Source organism: Mobula hypostoma, chromosome 23 (assembly GCF_963921235.1).
Source record: "Mobula hypostoma chromosome 23, sMobHyp1.1, whole genome shotgun sequence".
NCBI classification, from domain to species: domain Eukaryota; kingdom Metazoa; phylum Chordata; class Chondrichthyes; order Myliobatiformes; family Myliobatidae; genus Mobula; species Mobula hypostoma.
Window position 1 is genome coordinate 54938330 of NC_086119.1, and position 21315 is coordinate 54959644.

The window sequence follows — 21315 nt, forward strand, 5'->3', positions numbered from 1 at the left end:
TCTGTAAGTTAGCGCATTTAAATTTGATTTAGCCAAAAAAAGTGCTGCTGTAATGCACCGTTTGCACTAACTGGAGGTCACAGACAGACAGAGCATGAAAGTTTCAGTAGTATATAGATTAATTCACAATGCCTTTCAACTCAGATTCAAGAGCAGAGAAATAGTTTCTCTATCATACACATGGATTATCTGCAAAATGAATTTAGGAAGATTTATCATCTGCATTACTTCTTTATATAACTATTGTGTAGAATGTTTTAAATCCATAAAATAGAGGTCCATGTTAACAAAGACAAAGCAGGAGATTTTAATCTATACATATACTGCATGAATTATATTTACTCTAACAAAGAGGAAGCTAATTCATGGAATCTATAAAAGATAATTTTATGGATGAGTTCTGCCAGCATGTAGGGACCCCAGCAGCATCAGCTAAGTTATGGTTCTCTCATCTCCTGTTCAGCACACAACTTTACACCAGTGTAAAGTTCTATACATGCTTGCGTTCCTTCTCCGAAACAATACAAGAGTAAACGGCAGGACTTTTAAAAGCATTAATGTGCAGAAGAATCTTTGGGTGCAAAGTCAATCGCTCCTTAAAAGTGGTAGTAGATAGGGTGATTAAAAAAAGTGTACCGGATATTTATCTTCATCATATTGAGCAGTAAAGCTAGTAAGTCATTCGTAGCTACATAAAACATTGAGGTCATATTTGAAGTATTGCATGCAGTTCTGGTCACTACAATATAGGACGGACATGAGAGTGAACAAGAGGTTCACCAGAATATTGCCTGGATTATAAAATACTGGCAAGAAGGAGAGGTTAGACATACGTGATTTGTTTTCTCTAAAGTGTCGGAGGCTGAGAGGTGATCTGAAATAACGAGGGGCACAGATGAGTAGGAATTGAAGCCCGTTTCCGAGAGAGGAAAAGTCAAATGCTAGAGGCATTGCTTTAAGATTCGGGGGGGGGGGGGAGGAAGAGAAGAGGTTAAAAGAGATTTACAGTTCTGTCTAAGTCTTGCTTGCATTTTTAAAAATTCTATGAAGCAAAGACACTTCCTTTTCAATATTTTTATTAATTTTCTACATAGAATACAGAGTTCAAGAAAAAAGAAATATATCAAATACATTATACTGAATCGCACATACAAACTCCTTACTCTATATTTACACAAATTGATTAACTCATAATATTGAAATATAGTAAAGACACTTTCAAAAATAATGAAATGTAAAGTTTCCAAACACAAAAACTATAAAGAGTAGTAAACAGTACAAAATTAAATAAAATCAATATTTGCTGTGACCACTCATTGCCTTTAAAACTGCATCAATTCTTAGGTATACCACCATGCAAAATTACAAGAAAACCAGCTGACAGATTGTTTTGTATAATATAGTATTTCAGTAGCATTTGACAATACCACATGATACGTACACACCTCGCTTAAAGTAAAAAAAAAATGAGGTACACAACTTACCTCCCAACACTCCTTTTCCTTTGAGTTGGTTTAATGCTTTGAAATTACAAATTGTAACAGTGGTGATGAGGTATTTTTAAAACAAACCCAAAGACAGCTACCAACCTTTTGAAATGCAGCGAGATGTTAAGAGGAGTGGCGAGTTTAAAAAAAACAGTGCAGCACAGTATGTGCAAAGGCAGTCAAATTTTAAAAAAGTGAACAGAAGAATTCATGAGTTAAACACTGAATACTGGATGATAATACTCGGGTAAAAAGCAGAAATGACTGGCGACACCAGAAAGATAGACGAATTTGATTACTCAACAGGTAACTGCCTCATGTATAACTGAACTAACTGAACAGTATTTTGATGCAAATAACATAGCCAATGAGAAAAGAGTGCATAATGCTGAGTGGACGCAGTCCGCTTCAAAGTTTGACTGCTCCAACTAAACCAGCCAAAATGAGCTTTATTGATACTATGAAACAAATGCAGGAACATTTAGAACCAAAATGATTTCATTAAGTGGAATCAAAAGGAAGAGGAGTCCATTTCAGCATACATGGCTGAATAGAAGTTGTCTGAGCATTGTCAGTTCAGTTATGGGGTTAATGATGCACTCAGAGATAGTTTAGTTTGTGCAATCTTACAAGAAAGCATTCATAAACAGTTCCTAACTGATGCACAACTCACATTTAAAAGAGCAGTTGAAATTGCTCTTTCAATGGAAACCACGGAGATACAATTGAGTTGCAGAAGTGACCATGAACAAAATGGCAATGTCGATACAGAAACTGGCCTAACCGTTGTGACAGGGGCTCACATATTCAACACCAATGCCAGTCTACAGGTGAAACTTGCAGAAAATGTAACAAAGGAGAGAAAAGGCTACAAAGGTCAAGTTGCAGTTTCAAAAAGAGCTCTAATCTGCATGCTGTTGATGAAAAATCTGATCATGTTGACAGTGACACAGGACTAGGTACCCTTGAGATTTATAAAGTGAAAACTAATAATAGACAAGCAATATGGTGTATACCAGAAGTGAACAGCAAATTAATTAAAATCGAATTGAATACTGGCTTGGCTGTTTCAGTCATTCCACAAAATGAGTTGGAATGACATTTCTTAAAATATTGAACTAAAGCCTTCAGATAACCAACTAAGAAATAATACTGGAGAAAATACAGCTTCTGTGGGAATGACATACGTAACAGTGAAATACAATAACCAACAAACCACATTGATCTTGAATGTGATACAAACAAGTGGGCCAGCGTTGTGAGGTCGTGAGTGGCTGAGACAATCACTACTTGATTGAAGATCCATCTACTATTTGCATGCCACATCCCCTGCAACAGTGCGAACTGAAAGTGAATTAAAAAGGATACTGGATAACACCACAACTGCCTCCATGCTGTGCACCAAAGGGCGAACAGATTTTGGTGGCAATCTCTATTTCTCTGGTTGGAAAGCATATTGGACCATAAGGACCATCCAGGTCTGAAGAATCATAAAAGTGACAAGATGTCAGGATGCTGTTCATCAATTATAGCTCAGCATTTAATACCATCATTCCCACAATCCTGTTCGAAAAGTTGCAGAACCTGGGCTTCTCTAACTCCCTCTGCAATTGGATCCTTGACTTCCTAACCGGAATACCACAATCTGTGCAGATTGGTGATAACATCTCCTCCTCACTGACCATCAACACTGGTGCACCTCAGGGGTGTGTGCTTATTCCACTGCTCTACTCTCTTTATACCCATGACTGCGTGGCTAGGTATAGCTCAAATACCATCGACAAGTTTGCTGATGATACAACCATTGTTGGTAGAATCCCAGGTGGCGAGAGGGCGTACAGGAGCGAGATATGCCAACTAGTGGAGTGGTGTCACAGCAATAACCTGGCACTCATCATCAGTAAGATGAAAGAGCTGATTGTGGACTTCAGGAAGGGTACAACGAAAGAACACACACCAATCCTCAGAGGGATCAGAACTGGAGAGAGTGAGCAGTTTCAAGTTCCTGGCCGTCAAGCTCTCTGAGGACCTAACCTGGTCCCAACATATCAATGCAGTAGGCAAGACAGCAACTATACTTCATTAAGAGTTTGAAGAGATTTGGTATGTCAACAAATACACTCAGAAACTTCTATAGATGTACCGTGGAGAATATTAAGACAGGCTGCATCGCTATCTGGTATGGGGGGGTGGGGGGAGGACTTACTGCACAGGACCGAAAGAAACTGGAAATTTAGTCGGTTCCATTTTGGGTACGAGCCTACAAAGTACCCAGGACATCTTCAAGGAGCGGTGTCTCAGAAAGACAGCATCCATTATACTCATACTGTAATTGAATTTACTATTTATTGTTTTCTTCTGTATTATGTATTGTGTTGAATTGCTGCTGTTAAATTAACAAATTTCACAACACAGGCTGGTGATAATAAACCTGATTCTGATTCTGAGCAGTGGTCCAGCTATAACAGCTTTTGTCAGCAACATATCTGAGAAAGCTTCTGTTATGTTAATTAGGCAGGTACTTGCGAGTTGTGGCTTGGTTTTAAATTGGAAGAGAGTTCAAGGAGCTTCAGAAAAAATGCAAGCATTCCGCTTGTGTGCATTGAGGTTATTGCATGAATTTCAAGTTGGAGACAAAAAGCTGCTTGTAAAAGGAGATGCAAAAACCAAAGACCAGCTGAATGAGTGGAAGCCAAAAAGAAAGGAAATGGAGAAAGGAAAACAGAGGAATCATCAGATGATGTTGTGGACAAGGAAATCGAGGGGAGAAAATCAGATCATAAAGGAAGCAATAGAAGGATCAATAAGAAAATACTCCACTGAACCAAATATATCTTCCCAAGATCAAAATGCATATCCTAGAAAGAAAGAAGGCAAGAAGAAGGAAAGACAAGCTGAAAAGGAGAGAAGCGACAGAGAAAGACTGAGTGAGAGAGAGAGAAAGGCATGAATGAGAGAAGAAATGTGAGAGAGAAACAGTGGAATAATGAGAAAAAAGCCAGGAACCAGGAGAGCATCAAGGATTGAAGATGATCTAGAGAGAAAAGCCAAGAAAAGAACACAGACAATGAGACCATAAGGCATAGCAGCAGAATTAAGCCATTCAGCCCAATGAGTCTACTCCATCATTACATCATGGCTCATCCCAGATTCCACTTAACCCATACACCTGCCTTCTTGCCATATCCTTTGATGCCCTGATCAATCAGGAAACCATCAAATCCATCATTAAATATACCCACGGACTTGGCCACCACAGTCTGTGGCAGAGCATTCCACAGATTCACTACTCTCTGGCTAAAAAATTCCTCCTTACCTTTGTTCTAAAAAGTCGCCCTTCAATTTTGAGGCTGTGCCCTCTAGTTCTCGCTAACCCCATCATAGGAAACATACTCTCCACATCCACCCAATCTAGTCATTCCAACATTCAGTAGGTTTCAATGTGATTCCCCACCCACACATTCTTCTAAATTCCAGTGAGTACAGGCCCAAATATGCGAAACACTCCTCATATGTTAACCTCTTCATTCCTGGAATCAACCTCCTGAACCTCCGCTGAACTCTCCCCAATGACAACACATTATGTTTGAGATAAGGGACCCAAAACTGTTGACAATACTCCAAGTGCAGCCTGACTAGTGTCTTATAAAGGCTCAGTATTATCTCTTTGCTTTTATATTCTATTCCTCTTGAAATAAATGCCAACATTGTACTTGCATTCTTTACCACAGTCTCAACCTGCAAATTAACCTTCTGGGAGTCTTGCACAAGAACTCCCAAGTCCTTCTGCATCTCTGATGTTTCAATTTTCTCTCCATTTAGATTAATAGTCTACACTTCTGTTCCTTTTACCAAAATGCATTATCATACTCTCCCCAACACTGTATTCCATCTGCCAATCTTATGTCCATTCTTCCAATCTGTCCAAGTCCTACTGCAATCACATTGCCTCCTCAGCATTCATATCACCCACAAACTTTGCCACAAAGCCATCATATCCATTATCCAAATCATTGACACACAATAGCAGTCCCAATAAGGAACATCACTAGTCACTGGCTGCCAACCAGAAAAGGTCCTCTTTACTCCCACTCACTGCCTCTTGCCTATCAGTCATTCCTCTATTCAGGCCAGTATCTTTCATGTAACACCATAAGATATTATCCTGTTAAACAGCCTCACATGTTCTTCCGAATACCTTCTGAAAGTCCAAGCAAATGATGTCCACTGCCTCTCCTTTGTCCACCCTACTTATTACTTCCTGTCAGGCAAGATTTCCCTTTACAGAAACCATGCTGACTTTGGCTAATTTTATCGTTATCTCCAAGTACCCCAAAACCTCATCCTAAATAATAGACTCCGACATTTTCCCTGGCCTATAGTTTCCTTTCTTTTGCTTTCCTCCCTTTTTAAAGAGTGGTGTAACATTTGCAATTTTCCACTCCTCTGGGACCATGCCAGAATCCAGCGATTCTCGAAAGTTCATACCCACATATTGACTGGGACTCCCACACTGTGAAAGGGCTAGATGGTTTGGAGTTTTTCAAATGTGTTCAGGAAAGTTTTTTTAAATCAATATATAGAGGTACCAACGAGAGAGGATGCAATACTTGATCTCCTATTAGGGAACCAGACAGGTCAGGTGACAGAAGTATGTGTAGGCGAACATTTTGGGTCCAGTGACCATAACGTCATTAGTTTCAAGTTAATTATGGATAAGGATAGGTCTGGTCCTCAAGTTGAGGTTCTAAATTGGAGAAGGGCTAATTTTGAGGAAATGAGAAAGGATCTAGGAAGGGTGAATTGGAAAAATGTGTTTTCTGGCAAGGATGTGTTCAGTAAGTGGAAGGCCTTCAAAGGCGAAATTTTGAGAGTGCAGAGTTTGCATGTTCCTGCCGGGATTAAAGGCAAAAATTAACAGGCATAGGGAACCTCGGTTTTCAAGGGATATTGGTGGTCTGGTTAAGAAAAAGAGAGAGGTGTATAGCAGGTATAGACAACAAAGAACAAATGAGGTACTTGAGGAGTACAGAAAATGAAAGAAAATACAAAAGGAGGAAATCAGGAAAGCAAAAAGAAGACATGAGGCTGCTTTGGCAGATAATGTGAAGGTAAACCCGAAGGGTTTCTACAAGTATATTAAAAGGATAGTAAGGGACAAAATTGTTCCCCTAGAAGATCAGAGTGGTCGTCTATGTGTGGAGCCTCATGAGATGGGGGAGATCGTAAACAGTTTTTTTGTATCAGTATTTACTCAGGAAACTGGCATAGCGTACATAGAAGGAAGGGAAACAAGCAGTAGTGTCATGGAAAATAGAGATTAAAGAAGAGGAGGTGCTTGCTGCCTTACAGCGAATAAAGGTAGATAAATCCCCCAAGCCTGACATGACAGTTCCTCAGACCTTGAGACTAGTATAGAAATTGCAGGGGTCTTGGCAGAAATATTTAAAATGTCCTTAGCCACGGGTACAGTGCTGGAGGATTGGAGGGTAGCTCGATTTGTTCCGCTGTTTAAAAAAGGCTCCAAAAGTAAACCAGATAATTACAGGCTGGTGAGCCTGACATCAGTAGTAGGTAAATTATTGGAATGTGTTCTGAGAGATCGGATATACAAGTATTTGGACAGCCAAGGGCTGATTAAGGATAGTCAACATGGTTTTGTGCGCGGTAGATTGTGTTTAATGAATCTTGTAGAGCTTTTTGAGGTGGTTACCAAGAAAGTAGATGAAGGAAAGGCTGTGGATGTTGTCTACATGGACTTTAGTAAAGCCTCTGACAAGGTCCCACATGGGAGGTTAGTTCAGAAGATTCAGCCACTAGGTATCCATGGAGAGGTTGTAAACTGGATTCGAAATTGGCTGAGTGAGAGGAGACAGAGAGTGGTCGTGGATGATTGCTTCTCAGACTGGACTAGTGGTGTGCCTCAGGAATCTGTGCTGGGATCACTGTTGTTTGTTGTCTATATCAATGATCTAGATGATAATGTGGTAAACTGGATCAGCAAGTTTGCTGATGACACTAAGATTGGAGGCGTTGTGGACAGCAAGGAAGACTTTCAAAGCTAGCAGAGGGATGTGGACCAACTGGAAAAATGGGCCAGAAAATGGCAGATGGAATTTAATGCAGACGAGTGTGAGGTGTTGCACTTTGGAAGGACAAATCAAGGTAGGACATACACAGTAAATGGTAGGGCACTGAGGAGTGCGGAGGAACAAAGGGATCTGGGAGTTCAGATACATAATTCCCTGAAAGTGGCATCACAGGTAGACAGGGTTGTAAAGAGGGCTTTTGGCATCTGGGCAATCATAAATCAAAGTATTGAGTATAGGAGTTGGGATGTTATGGTGAGGTTGTATAAGACATTGGTGAGGCCAAATTTAGAGTATTGCATACAGTTCTGATCACCTAACTATAGGAAGGATATCAGTAAGATTGAAAGGGTGCAGAGAAGATTTACTGGGATGTTGCCGGGTCTTCAGGAGTTGAGTTACAGGGAAAGATTGAACAGGTTACAACTTTATTCCTTAGAACATAGAAGAATGAGGGGAGATTTGATAGAGGTTTACAAAAGTTGAGGGGTATAGACAGAGAAAATAGACAGAGGAGCAGGTAGTGTTGAGGAAACAGGTAGGATGCAGAAGGACTTAGATTAGGAGAATGGGCAAGAAACTGGCAAATGAAACAATGTTGGAAAATACATGGTAATGCACTTTGGTAGTAGAAATAAATGTGCCGGCCTGTTCTTGCAGAAGCCCTGTTGAGCCAAAGCCTTACCACTCTGACGACGACTGCTCTTAGACAGTCCCCCTCGTTTTTGGAGACTGGGTTTTTAAAGCACTTCACCAGACTTACACGAGAATGGTTCTATTGCGTCTGTGCCATACTCCAATCAAAAGTATCCAGAGCTATCAGAACCACTTCCACAAGTTCCAGAGTCAACTCCTACAACCACCATAGAGGAGGTCCCAGAACCTGGGACTGTGTCACAGCCACAAGTCTCACCTGCCAAGCAGAGTGATCCGTCAGGAAAGACATGGTCCCACAAGAGTAAGAAAGCCTCCACCGTGATTAAACCTTCAGGCCTGAATGGGATAATTTAAAATTTCCTACGCTGTGCTTTCCTGTACAGTTGCTGTATTAGCTGAGATGCATTCTACATTGAATTGGAGTTTATAGTTAAGCAGGAAGGAGTGCTGTGTTTTTAATATTTCAATAGTATTTGAGTAATATTGTAAATATATTGTTTGCTTGAGCATTCTTGTCTGTTCAAATAATTCACTAAGGATTATATGTAAAAATACATGAATTGCACACATCATGACGCCAGCAAGTGATAATTGCATTCCTTGCTTAAAGTAAAAAAATGAAATGCACAACTTAATCTCCCAACTCTCTTGTTTTCCTTTGAATTAGCTTAATGTTTTCAAGTTACAGAATATAACAGTTTGTTTCAAGCAGCATGGAGCATTTGCCACAGTTCTTCTGCAGACATTAGCTATCTATACAGTTATACACACTATCCACAACACCTCCAACCTTTGTGTCATCAGCAAATTTACGAACCCATCCCTCCACTTCTTCATCCAGCTCATCAGTTAAGAACTCATTAGGGGTGATTGATAAGTTTGTGGCCTGGGGTAGAAGGAGATGAGTTATTAACTTCAAAACTTTTGGCATAATCTCTCGAAGAGTTGAACTGCATGTGCCTGTAACGAGAGCTGTATAACTCATCTCCTTCTACCTTAGGCCACGAACCTATCAATCCCCCTTCGTAAGATAAATAACAAAATTATTTTAAAAGTCTTGGGTGCCAAAGACTTGTACACAGTGATGAACATGAGAAGATTTTTTTTTAATTACAGAGTGGTAGGTGCCTGAAACGCACAGACAGGGGAAAACATAGAAACACAGAAAACCTACAGCACAATACAGGCCCTTTGGCCCATAAAGCTGTGCCAAACATGTCTTTACCTTAGAAATTACCTAGGGTAACCCATAGCCCTCTATTTTTCTGACCTCCATGTACCTGTCCAGGAGTCTCTTAAAAGACCCTGTCGTATCCGCCTCCACCACCATCGCCAGCAGCCCATTCCAAGCACTTACCACCTTCGACATAAAAAACTTACCCCTGACATCTCCTCTGTACCTACTTCCAAGTACCTTAAAACTGTGCCCTCTCGTGCTAGTCATTTCAGCCCTGGGATAAAGCCTCCGACTATCCAACACGATCAATGCCTCTCATCATCTTGTACACCTCCAACAGGTCACTTCTTACCCTCTGTCACTCACAAGGAAAAAAGGCCGAGTTCACTCAACCTATTTTCATAAGTCATGCTCCCCAATCTAGGCAACATCCTTGTAAATCTCCTCTGCACCCTTTCTACGGTTTCCACATCCTTCCTATAGTGAGGCGACCAGAACTGAGCACGGTACTCCAAGTGGGGTCTGACCAGGGCCTAAATAGCTGCAACATTACCTCCCGGCTCTTAAACTCAATCCCACGATTGATGAAGGCCAATGCACCACATGCTTTCTTAGCCATAGACCAACCTGCACAGCAGCTTTGAGTGTCCTACAGACTCGGACCCCAAGATCCCTCTGATCCTCCACACTGTCAAGAGTCTTACCATTAATACTATATTCTACCATCATATTTGACCTACCAAAATGAACCACCTCACACTTAACTGGGTTGAACTCCATCTGCCACTTCTCAGCCCAGTTTTGCATCCTATCAAAGTCCTGCTGTAACCTTTGATAGCCCTCCACACTATCCACAACACCTCCAACCTTTGTGTCATCAGCAAATTTATGAACCCAGTCCTCCACTTCTTCATCCAGCTCATTTAAAAAATCAGGAAGAGTAGGGGTCCCAGAACAGATCTCTGAGGCATATCACTGGTGACCGACCTTCATGCAGTATATGATCCATCTACAACCACTCTTTGCCTTGTGTGGGCAAGCCGGTTCTGGATCCACAAACCAATGTCCCCTTGGATCCCATGCCTCCTTAATTTCTCAATAAGCCTTGCATGGGGTACCTTGTCAAATGCCTTGCTGAAATCCACATCTACTGCTCTACCTTCATCAATGTGATTAGTCACATCCTCAAAAAATTCATTCAGGCTCGTAAGGCACGAAGTGCCTTTCACAAAGCCATGCTGACTATTCCTATATGCCTCTCCAAATATTCATAAATCCTACCTCTCAGGACCTTCTCCATCAACTCACCAACCACTGAAGTAAGACTTACTGGTCTATAATTTCCTGGGCTATCTCTACTCCCTTTCTTGAAAAATGGAACAACATTTCAACCCTCCAATCCTCTGGAACCTCTCCCATCCCTATTAATGATGTAAAAATCATTGCCAGAGGCTCAGCAATCTCCTCCCTCGTCTCCCACAGTAGCCTGAGGTACATCTCGTCCAGTCCCGGCGGTTTATCCAACTTGATGCTCTCCAAAAGCTCCTGCACATCCTCTACCTTAATATCTACATACTCAAGCTTTTCAGTCTGCTGTAGGTCATCCCTACAATTGCCAAGATCCTTTTCCGTAATGAATACTGAAGCAGAGTATTCATTAAGTACCTCTGCTATCTCCACCGGTTCCATACACACTTTTCCACTGTCACACCTGATTGGTCCTATTCTCTCACGTCTTAACCTCTTGTTCTTTACATACTTGTAGAACGCCTTGGGATTTTCCTTAATCCTGTCTGCCAAGGCGCCTTCCAGCTCTCCTAATTTCTTTAAGCTCCTTCCTGCTTGCCTTATAATCTTCTAGATCTCTATCATTACTTAGTTTTTTGAACCGTTCGTAAGCTCTTCTTTTCTTCTTGACTGGATTTACAACAGCCTTTGTACACCATGTTTCCTGTACCCTACCATCCTTTCCCTGTCTCACTGGAACGTACCTATGCAGAACACCACGCAAATATCCCCTGAACATTTGCCACACTTCTTCCGTACATTTCCCTGAGAACATCTGTTCCCAATTTATGCTTCCAAGTTCCTGACTGATAGCCTCATATTTCCCCTTACTCCATTTAAACACTTTCCTAACTTGTCTGTTCCTATCTCTCTCCAATGCTGTGGTAAGGGAGATAGAAATGTGATCACTACCTCCAAATTGCTCTCCCACTGAGAGATCTGACACCTGACCAGGTTCATTTCCCAATACCAGATGAAGGACAGCCTCTCCTCTTGTAGGCTTATCTACATATTGTGTCAAGAAACCTTCTTGAACACACCTAACAAACTCCAACTTATCTAAACCCCTTGTTCGAGGGACATGCCAATCGATATTTGGGAAATTAAAATCTCCCACCACGACAACCCTGTTATTATTACACCCTTCCAGAATCTGTCTCCCTATCTGCTCTTCGACATCCCTAATACTACTGGGAGTAGTGGTGGAGGCAAACATGATAGTAACATATCATAGGCATAGAAGGAGAAAACCATAGACATGACAACATCTCTACTTTCTTAGAAGTTTGCAAAGATTTGGCATGTCATCAAAAACTTAGACAAACTACTGTAGATGCATGATGGAGAGTATACTGAATGGTTGCATCACGGCCTGGTATGGAAACACCAGTGCCCTTGAACGGAAAAGTCCAGTCCTTCACAGGTAAAGCTCGCCCCATCATTGAGCACATCTACAAGGAGCATTGTTTCAGGAAAGCAGTATCTATCAAGGGCTCCCATCATTCAGGTCATTCTAGCTGTTGCCATCAGGAGGTACAGTAGCCTTAGGCTCCACATTAACAGGTTCAGAAGCAGTTATTATACCTCTGCCTTTGGGGTTCTGAACCGGAGTTCATAACTTCACTCACTCCAACACTGATTTGTTTCCACAAACTATGGACTCTACAACACACATTCTCAATGTTTATTATTTGTTATTTTGCTTTTTTATTTTCAAACTGTGCTGTCTTTTGTACATGGATTGTTTGTCTATCTTTGCTGTGTGCAGTTTCTTTGTACTTGCTGTGAATGTCCACAAGAAAACAAATTTCAGGATAGTATCTGGTGACATATGAACTTTGATATTAAATTTACTTTAAACTTTGAACATGCAGGAATAGAGGGCCACGGACCATATGCAGATAGATTTTACTTTACTATTAGGATCAGCACAAATTTTATGGACTGAAGGATTTGTTCTTTTACTATACTGTTCTGCTGTATGTTCTACAATGTCTGTACCCTATTTCAAGGTAAATTCAAGCTGGATTGCCACTGGATTGGCCAATAGCCAATTCCTATAGTTGAATGATTGCGACATTTCTCTCTTTTTCCCATTAAAGGATACAATTGAATAGTCATAATACCTTCATGACTAGAGTTCTGATGAAGTGATATATACAGCAGGAAAACAGACCTTTCAGCTCACCAAGTACTCTTCAACCGACAACCACCAATTTCACATTCATCCTGCATTAGTCACATATTTTGTTCTCCTCACATCCTCAATTGACCTGCAAAAGTACTTTCAGCAAGTCCTGTCCCAAATCTTACCTGGAATGCTCAATGTCAGCAGGTGAAATGTAAATCTGTTCCTGATACAAAACTAAATGCAGCATAATAAACAAAACAAAACAAAATGCTCAACTGTTCATACAACACCTGTGGAAAGGAAAACGGAGTTAAAGTTTTCACGCAGAAGACCACTGCTTGCATTGCCAACTGCAACTGTATGAGAAATATTCCATTAAAATAAAAATCAATGGTCTCATTTAATGTTCTTCACACATGATGTTCCGTCTATGAAAATTACATGGGACTTGCACAAAACAGATTTGACACAACTGAGCTTCATTGATCTTCAGAATCAGATTTATTATCACCGGCATGTGACATGAAATTTGTTCACTTAGCAGCAGTTTTATGCAATGCACAATCTAGCACAGAGAAAAAGAAAAAAATAATAAAAAATAAAACATAATAAGTAAATCAAAATAGATTATTAAATGTACAGAAATACTGTATATTAAAAAAGTTGCATTAAAAGTAAATACTGTAAGATTCCCTTTAATTCATTCTCCTCATATATCAATAGATAAATACTTGAGCCAGATCTGCATAGTCTGTTACATAAATCAAGGGTCCCCAACCTTTTATGCACCGCAGACCAGTTTATTATTGACAATATTCTTGCAGACCGGCCAACCGGGGAAGGGGGTGTTGATCACAACTGGAATATAGGTGATAAGTCAACTGTAAGTGGCTAATGCACTCAATTTCATCTCCAGAAGGGTTTACCTAACGAATTTAATATTAAACACACAGCTTATATTTTCCTCGCATGAATATCGATAAGTCAATTACAAGTCAATAGCATCATAACATTTTAAGTAACATTTGGATATTAAACACACAGCGCATATTTTCCTCGTATGAATATATAACATCATTGCAACACACCAATATCGCTGAATCAGTGGGAGCCCTGGGCTTGTTTCCCTGCAACAACACCGTCCTATCGAGGGGTGACGGGAGACAGCGATACTCGAAGGGGGTTCCTTATGTCCAATCTATTCCGCAATTTAGTTTTCGTTGCATTCATTGCAGAAAACTCCGCTTCACAGCGATATGATGCTGGAAATGGAAGCAACGTATTCAGTGCTTTCGTGTCTATCTCAGGATATTCAGCCTTGACTTTGATCCAGAATGCCGGCAGAGATGTTATGTCAAACATACTTTTCAGCCCACCGTCATTTGCAAGCTCGAGGAGTTGACCTTTTTCCCGCACTGACAAGGATAATTCACCAGAGGACATTCACAAATGGGTCACAGACCCATTCCTTTGCACGTCTTGGATCATTTGTGTCTTGGGTACTGATGACCTCGCGTGCGTTCAAGTTCAACAATGCGTGACAGGGAATGACGAAAGGTGCAGCTGACTCACATCGTTTCATATTGCCAAATCATATCGTTTCCTCGCTGCCCGGTAGCACATGCTTTGCAGCCCGGCGGTTGGGGACCACTGACATAAATGGCTCCATGACAACTGTCCATGCTCTATATTAACATGGTTATAAGTAATTATGTTATGCTTTAGCTAGCCAGCTGCAGCACAGTGCCAGTTGATCAGCTGAGGAGATGTCCTCCCTTTTCAAAGAAAGGGGCTTCCCTTCCCCCGGCGATCATGATAGTAAACTTCCTGTAGTTCCAGTACAAGAAGTCTAAAAAGGGTAACAACAGTGGTTACTTATGTATTCTTACATTAAGGAACTACAAGTGTCTGCACAGTGGGCCTCATAAACAAGCTCAACCTCACTCATTCTCTTAAGCAGCATAAGTCAAGAGAAGGTCATGAGTAGTACATTGTTTCAGGATTGAAAGTCACTAATTTAGACGGTGAAAACTATTGTGAACTATCTAACATCTATACACCTCATAACCAAATTCAGAAAAGAACTCGTGGTGATTATGGCAGACACTGAATCAATGTTCCCAACTTGCTTTGGAAACAGTAGGTCAAGAAGTATTTACAATACCTACAGGAATGTCAGAAGTGGTCAGGTATAAAATACAACTTCCTCCCAGGAGACATTGTGCAATATAGTTGACAACACAGTACCTCAAAGATCATGGATCATGGGAAGAGTTAATCAAGTCTTTTCAGACAGAAGAGGATTTGTCCAACAGGTGAGCATCAAGACCAAGTCTGGACAGGCCTATAACCAAGATCTGTCTTCTACAGGAGGCAGAGGTTTGAGGAGATACAGTTCTAGAAGCTTCATGACTTTGACTTGACTTACTGACTTGACAGAGAGTGGTGGTACAGATCACTCTTGCCTGGGCTAAGTGCTAGTAACCTCTAGCCTAAGTGACTGTCACATAACTTGACTGGAAGAAGAAAGACGAAAGGGGAGATTTGCATAAATGTTAAGATGTTTGTCCATTATTTCATGCTTCCTACTTTAGTAGTATGCTTTTGTAATTATTATAGATTAATAATTAAGGTGCTGGGATGTCGGAGCCATGTATCTAATTTTCTGTCTGTGGTATTTGTGGTGTGTTTATTGTGATAATCAGTCATGTGGGTTGGAACATTGTAGAAGCAAATAAGTACAGTTATGTATTCTCATTTTGTTTAGTATAGTGCAGTGGAGTGGGGTTAAGCCATGGAGAATGATATTTTTCATTGATTGCTAATAATATCACTGGAACACTAATTTAGCCTGACTGCTTAGTTATGCTAATTAGACTCCATTGGCATGCTAACTAGATCACTAACTTTGCTTAAGTATGTTAGATTTTTCTGCCACCTTTGTTACTTTACTAATTTGAATGCTATAATGCTAACTTAATCTTGTTAGATTTTTTTTAAATCGCTATAAGATTATTCATCTTTGCTGGTTTCATAATAAAGGATTGAACGTACCTTTCTCGATTTATTTGGAAGCACGTCATACAGTGTTGAATACCCCGGCTAAGTCTCTCAGCAGATTTGGTTTCTTTTAAAATAACTGCTACACACCACATGAAGAATAAAAAAAACCTTGCTGCCAAAATACCCGTGTAAGGAAAATACTTCCTATGCACACACTTTAGAAATGTGTGCAGGTTCATCTGATTTCCTCCCATCCTTTAAACTTGCTAATGGTTTCCAGAATTGCAACAACACTATTTTCAAACAAGCTCTAATAAATTGCTCAATCTTTTTATGAGTTTTTGTTTCAAAATAACATTAAGGACTTTGCTAACACCAGATAACTGGCACCAAAAAATGCTCCAACTCTAAACTGATTACAACGGTCTTTCAAATCCTCACGTGGCAACCTAATTATACATTCTTTCCGCAATTCTCTGTAAAACTGTACACAACTTCACAAAAATTACATTTCAAAGGAAACTGATTAGGTTTGTCAAATAAACTGCTGACTCTAGTTGAAAGCTGGTAGTGAGTTAACTATATTTAGTACACAGAGTGCTAAAATCCTGATATCTGGGGAATATTTTGTGCTAAGATCAGGAATCTTATACAGTGGAATTAAATGGGATATAGGTTGACTCATCCAAATCAGCATATTTATTATGTTCTGGTTTTGTTCTACTTTTTCTTTTACAATGATCATCCAAAAATAAACCCAAAGTTGCTTAGTTTATGAATTTCTACATGTTTCTACTTCCATCGCAATCGGGGATGCCCAGCCTCTAATCTGCCTTTGTAACTGCAATACTTCTATAGTTGGTCCAGTTGATCAATAGTCACTCCCAGAATGTTGATGGTGTACAGGCAGGGTGATAGCAATGCCACCACTTTTTTTTTGTTAAGGGCTGCATTCCTTCATTTGGCAAATATTAGCATTAACCTCTTCAATTGCTGAGAAGTTGTGAATAGAATTGAGCATTCTGCAATTATAAGCAAACATCTCCACTCAGCTAGTAATTGAGAGTATCTAATAAGGGAAGGTCATTGTTCAAGCAGATGAAGATGGCAGGATCTAGGACACTGCCCAAGGATCTCCTGTAACACAACCAGGCTCCCTTGTACAAGGTATGACTACTGAGTACTTCCCTTTTGATGTCTAAATTCAGTTTTATCTGGGACCCATGGTCCACATCCAATCAAATGCTGCATAGATATCTCAGGAAGTCAGTTTTGCACACCCCTGGAGTTAGAATGATGGAATCAAACAAGGAAAGGGCCTTTCAGCTTATCACATCTATACCAAATATTTTGCCAATCTACATAGTTCCCATCTGAAAGCATTAGAGCCATATCCTTCCATGCCTTTCCTATTTAATATCCAACTAAATTTTCCACCAACTCGTATGGTGTATTCCAGATGCCAGCTACTGTGTAAAAAAAACTTACTTCACCCCTGCCTCTCACCAAAACCAAAGCTCTCGTTTTTGATATACCTACCAATGAAAAATAATTTTAACTATTTATATTATGCTTCTCATAATCTTATATAACCCCCAGGTTCGGTGGACTGCGTTAATCTAGGGAAAGACACTCTTCGGCCCGCCAAACTTGTGAAATCTCGTTTGTGTGGATGCTGTGTGATATTTTCCCATTTCAAATCAGTACCATGAAATAACAAACAGCACAACATATGCAATTAAACGATTTGGCTTTATAATTCTTAATTTGACTGGAGGGTTAGAACATAGAAAACCTTTACAGGCCCTTCGGCCCACAAAGCTGTGCCCAACATGTCCTTACCTTAGAAATTACCTAGGGTTACCCATAGCCCTCTATTTTCTAAGCTCCATGTACAGGAGTCTCTTAAAGACCTTATCGTATCTTCCTCCACCACAGTTGCCAGCAGCCCGTTCCAGGCAATCACTACTCTCTGCATAAAAAACTTAACCCTGACATCTCCTCTGTACCTACTTCCGAGCACCATAAAACTGTGCCCTCTCGTGCTAGCCACTTCAGCCCTGGGAAAACGCCTCTGACTACCCACACGATCAATGCCTCTCATCATCTTATACACAGGTTAGTAAAGAAAACAAAAAGGGTCCATTTTAATGAAACAGTCTAATGTGCACGTTGGAGCTCACGACTTTTTCGTCCATCCGTTCTCTATCGATTTCCCCCGGGTGTCGTCGACCCCTGACCCCATTCCACATCCACTCAGTCTTGCAGTCTACGACCTCTCCGTTCTGGCCTCTTCTCTCTCCATCTTCCACCGAACAAAAGCCCATGAATCCCTCCCTCTCAGGCACACAAGAAAGAAAACCACTCCCCTCATTGGGCATCGCACATTCCAAACCCCTTGTTATCTCTAGTCATAACCCAAACATACTGCTGCTACAGAGAAACCACTACATTAGCAGTGAAACCTTTCTCAGAGCATTACACTTATATACTTTCATCAGGTTACCCCTGCCCTTCTTTGCTCCAAAGAAAACAAGCCAAGCCTATCCAATCTCTCTGTATAATTCAAGTCCTCCAAACAAGTCAACATTCTGGTATACCTGCTCTGCACACTCTCTGGCAGAATTACATCCTTCCAATAGTGTAGCAACCAAAACTGTACTTAAGACTCTAGTGTGGCCTAACTAGGTTGCAACACAACATACAAGCTCTTAAGTTCTATGCTCAACCTACAAATGTAAGCATTTCATATGGCTTCTTCATCACCACATCCACCTGTAAACTTTCAGGAACCCCTTAGTCACTGTTCAACATTCCTCATTGCCCTACCCATTTCTGACTTCCCAAAATGCAAAACCTCAGACTGCCAACCCATGCTCTACCCATCTCTCCAAATGATTTACATCCTTGTCTGAAAAAAATTACTTTCAATTGCCCTCAATTATAAACCACTTATTTTGAAATGGTAACTCAGATTTTAGCCACCCCAGCCAGGGGAAATATCCTTGGATCCACCTTGTCAGCCTCTTAATTATTTTGTATGTTTCAATGAGGTCATCTCGCATTCTGTACTTTAAATGTACAGGTTTCATCTGTTCTGTCAACTCTCATATTACAAACACAATATTTCCTAGAATCAATCTGAGGTTTAATACAGTCTCTTCTAATCCACTTATGTATTGCCTTAAGAGACAGATCGCAACATAAATTCCAGCTGCAATCTTACCATCAACATATTTGGAAAAAGATACCCTTGTTCAAATTCAAATCTTCTTGCAGTAAAGACCAACAAAATAACTATCTTTCTTGAATAAAGGAGTAACTATTTAAAAAAACAAAAATGTGAAGCATTCCAGAATCAATTCAACATAATAAATACAGTCAACTCCACAACGTCAGTGGGATTTGCCTCTACTGATATTAATTGTTTTAAGACTGTCCTTGGTTACCCACTATTTCTTGCAGGATTTATGTATTGCACTGTATACATAGGAACAAAACTTTTATTTGGTATCATCACAATTTGTTTATAATCCAATTACATTTCTGACCTCAGTTTCTAAGATAATTTCACTAAATCTGTATATTTCTTACTACTTTATGCTCATATTGAACACTTTCATGAGAATGAGAAAGAATGAATCAACTTCCAAAAGCAAGAAATCACTTTACAGTTTGCTCACAATCGTGCCCACTGGCTGAAGAATAAACTGCAATACTTTACTCACCTCTGGCGTGCTCTTCTTAAATTCACGACTTTCATCAATAAGTCTTTTTCTGGACTGTTCACTCTCATCCTGTCGATTGGCCAATACTGTAGCAGTAGCATCAAGTTCCCTCTGTTCAAAGGGAAGCGTAAAAAGTCAGAGGAAGAAACAAGTACTACAAAAAATCTCCTGGAAAAACAATGGGAAAAAAATTAGGCTGCTACTAAATTATACAGAATTTGAATCTGGATTCATCCTGAAAATTATCTCTGGCTGACAGTAATAAAAAATGTCATTTGCAACTGTTTATCTTCATTAATACAAAGAAGTTGGACAGTACCCTCCCAACTCCAATGCAAGTTCATACAGAAAGATTACTTAAATGGTTTTGATTGAATACCATCCACTGAACCACACACACACACACACACACACACACAAAGTGGGTCTAATATTAGGAACTGTCACTTATCCCATGGCTATAACAACCTGTGACATTATAGAACCAGAGACCAGCTTCATCATTACCAAGAGAAATTATGGATCAATGGGAAAATAATAGAAATGCCTTTGAATAACAAAATCATCAAACAAAATGAAATATATCCAGTCAGTCAGCTGATCTTATTACATCTAATGTATATTACACTTTATAAATATTCATCACAAAATATTCTAAATTATTGAGATAAGCAGATAATTTACTGTACCAAATTACTTGCTGACAATAGCAATATAAATACGCAAGAAAGATCTCATTGTTAAAAATAGATCACTCTTTTGCATAAATTACTTGATCGTGCGAACAAGAGACAAGAAAAACAACCTAATGTACTGGAATAGTAAAGTACATTTATTCTACTGAATTTTCCAAATATCTTTACTGTCACATGACAATGCACTACAAAAATAATCTGCTTTAAAAGGTATGGTATAGTTGAAGTTCAGCAGATGACACAAAAACAAAAATTAACAATAACTTAATGAGGAAACAAGGCCGTAAGAATAGGAGAAGAATTAGGCTATTCAGCCCATCAAATCTGCTTCACTATTCAATCACAGCGGATATATTTACCCTCACAACCCCCTTCTCCCCAAAACCTTTGACACTTTTACTAATTAGATCATAAGACATAGGAGCAGAATTAGGCCATTTGGCCCACTGGGTCTGCTCCGCCATTCAATCATGGCTGATCCTTTTTCTCCCTTCTCAACCCCACTCCCCGGTCTTCTCTCCGTAACTTTTGATGCCATGTCCAATCAAGAACCTATCAAGTTCTGCCTTAAATACACCAAACAACCTGGCCTCCGCAGCTGCTTGTGGCAACAAATTCCACAAATTTACCAGCCTGGCAAAACGTCTCCGCATCTCTGTTATAAATGGACGCCCCTCTATCCTTTGGCTGTGCCCTCTTGTCCTAGACTCCCTCCCCATGGCAAACATTCTTTCCACATCTACTCTGAATAGGCCTTTCAACATACAAAAGGTTTCAATGAGATTCCCCCCTCACCCTTCTAAATTTCAGCAAGTACAGACCCAGAGCTACCAACCTCGTATGATAATTCTTTCATTCCCAGAATCATTCTTGTGAAACTCCTTTGAACCCTCCCCAATGCAAGCACATCTTTTCTTAGATGAGGAGCCCAAAACTGTTCACAATACTCAGGTGAGGCGGGGGGGGGGGGCGATCCATTACTAGAAGTTCAAGAAATTGATGCAACACCTTATATTCCGTCTGGGTAGCCTCCAACTTGATGGCATGAACATTTATTTCTC

At 40.1% G+C, this 21315-nt stretch overlaps 1 protein-coding gene across 6 annotated transcripts in view; it reads right to left on the minus strand.

Moving 5' to 3' along the window:
• The window catches only part of LOC134336925 (protein CASP-like), a 621546-nt gene that overhangs the window by 554355 nt on the left and 45876 nt on the right, over positions 1–21315 (minus strand). For all 6 annotated transcript variants that reach the window (XM_063031576.1, XM_063031578.1, XM_063031579.1 and 3 more), the window contains exon 2: positions 19560–19670. In XM_063031576.1, coding sequence (XP_062887646.1) covers positions 19560–19670 — 111 coding nt within the window. The remainder of the gene's footprint in view (positions 1–19559; positions 19671–21315) is intronic.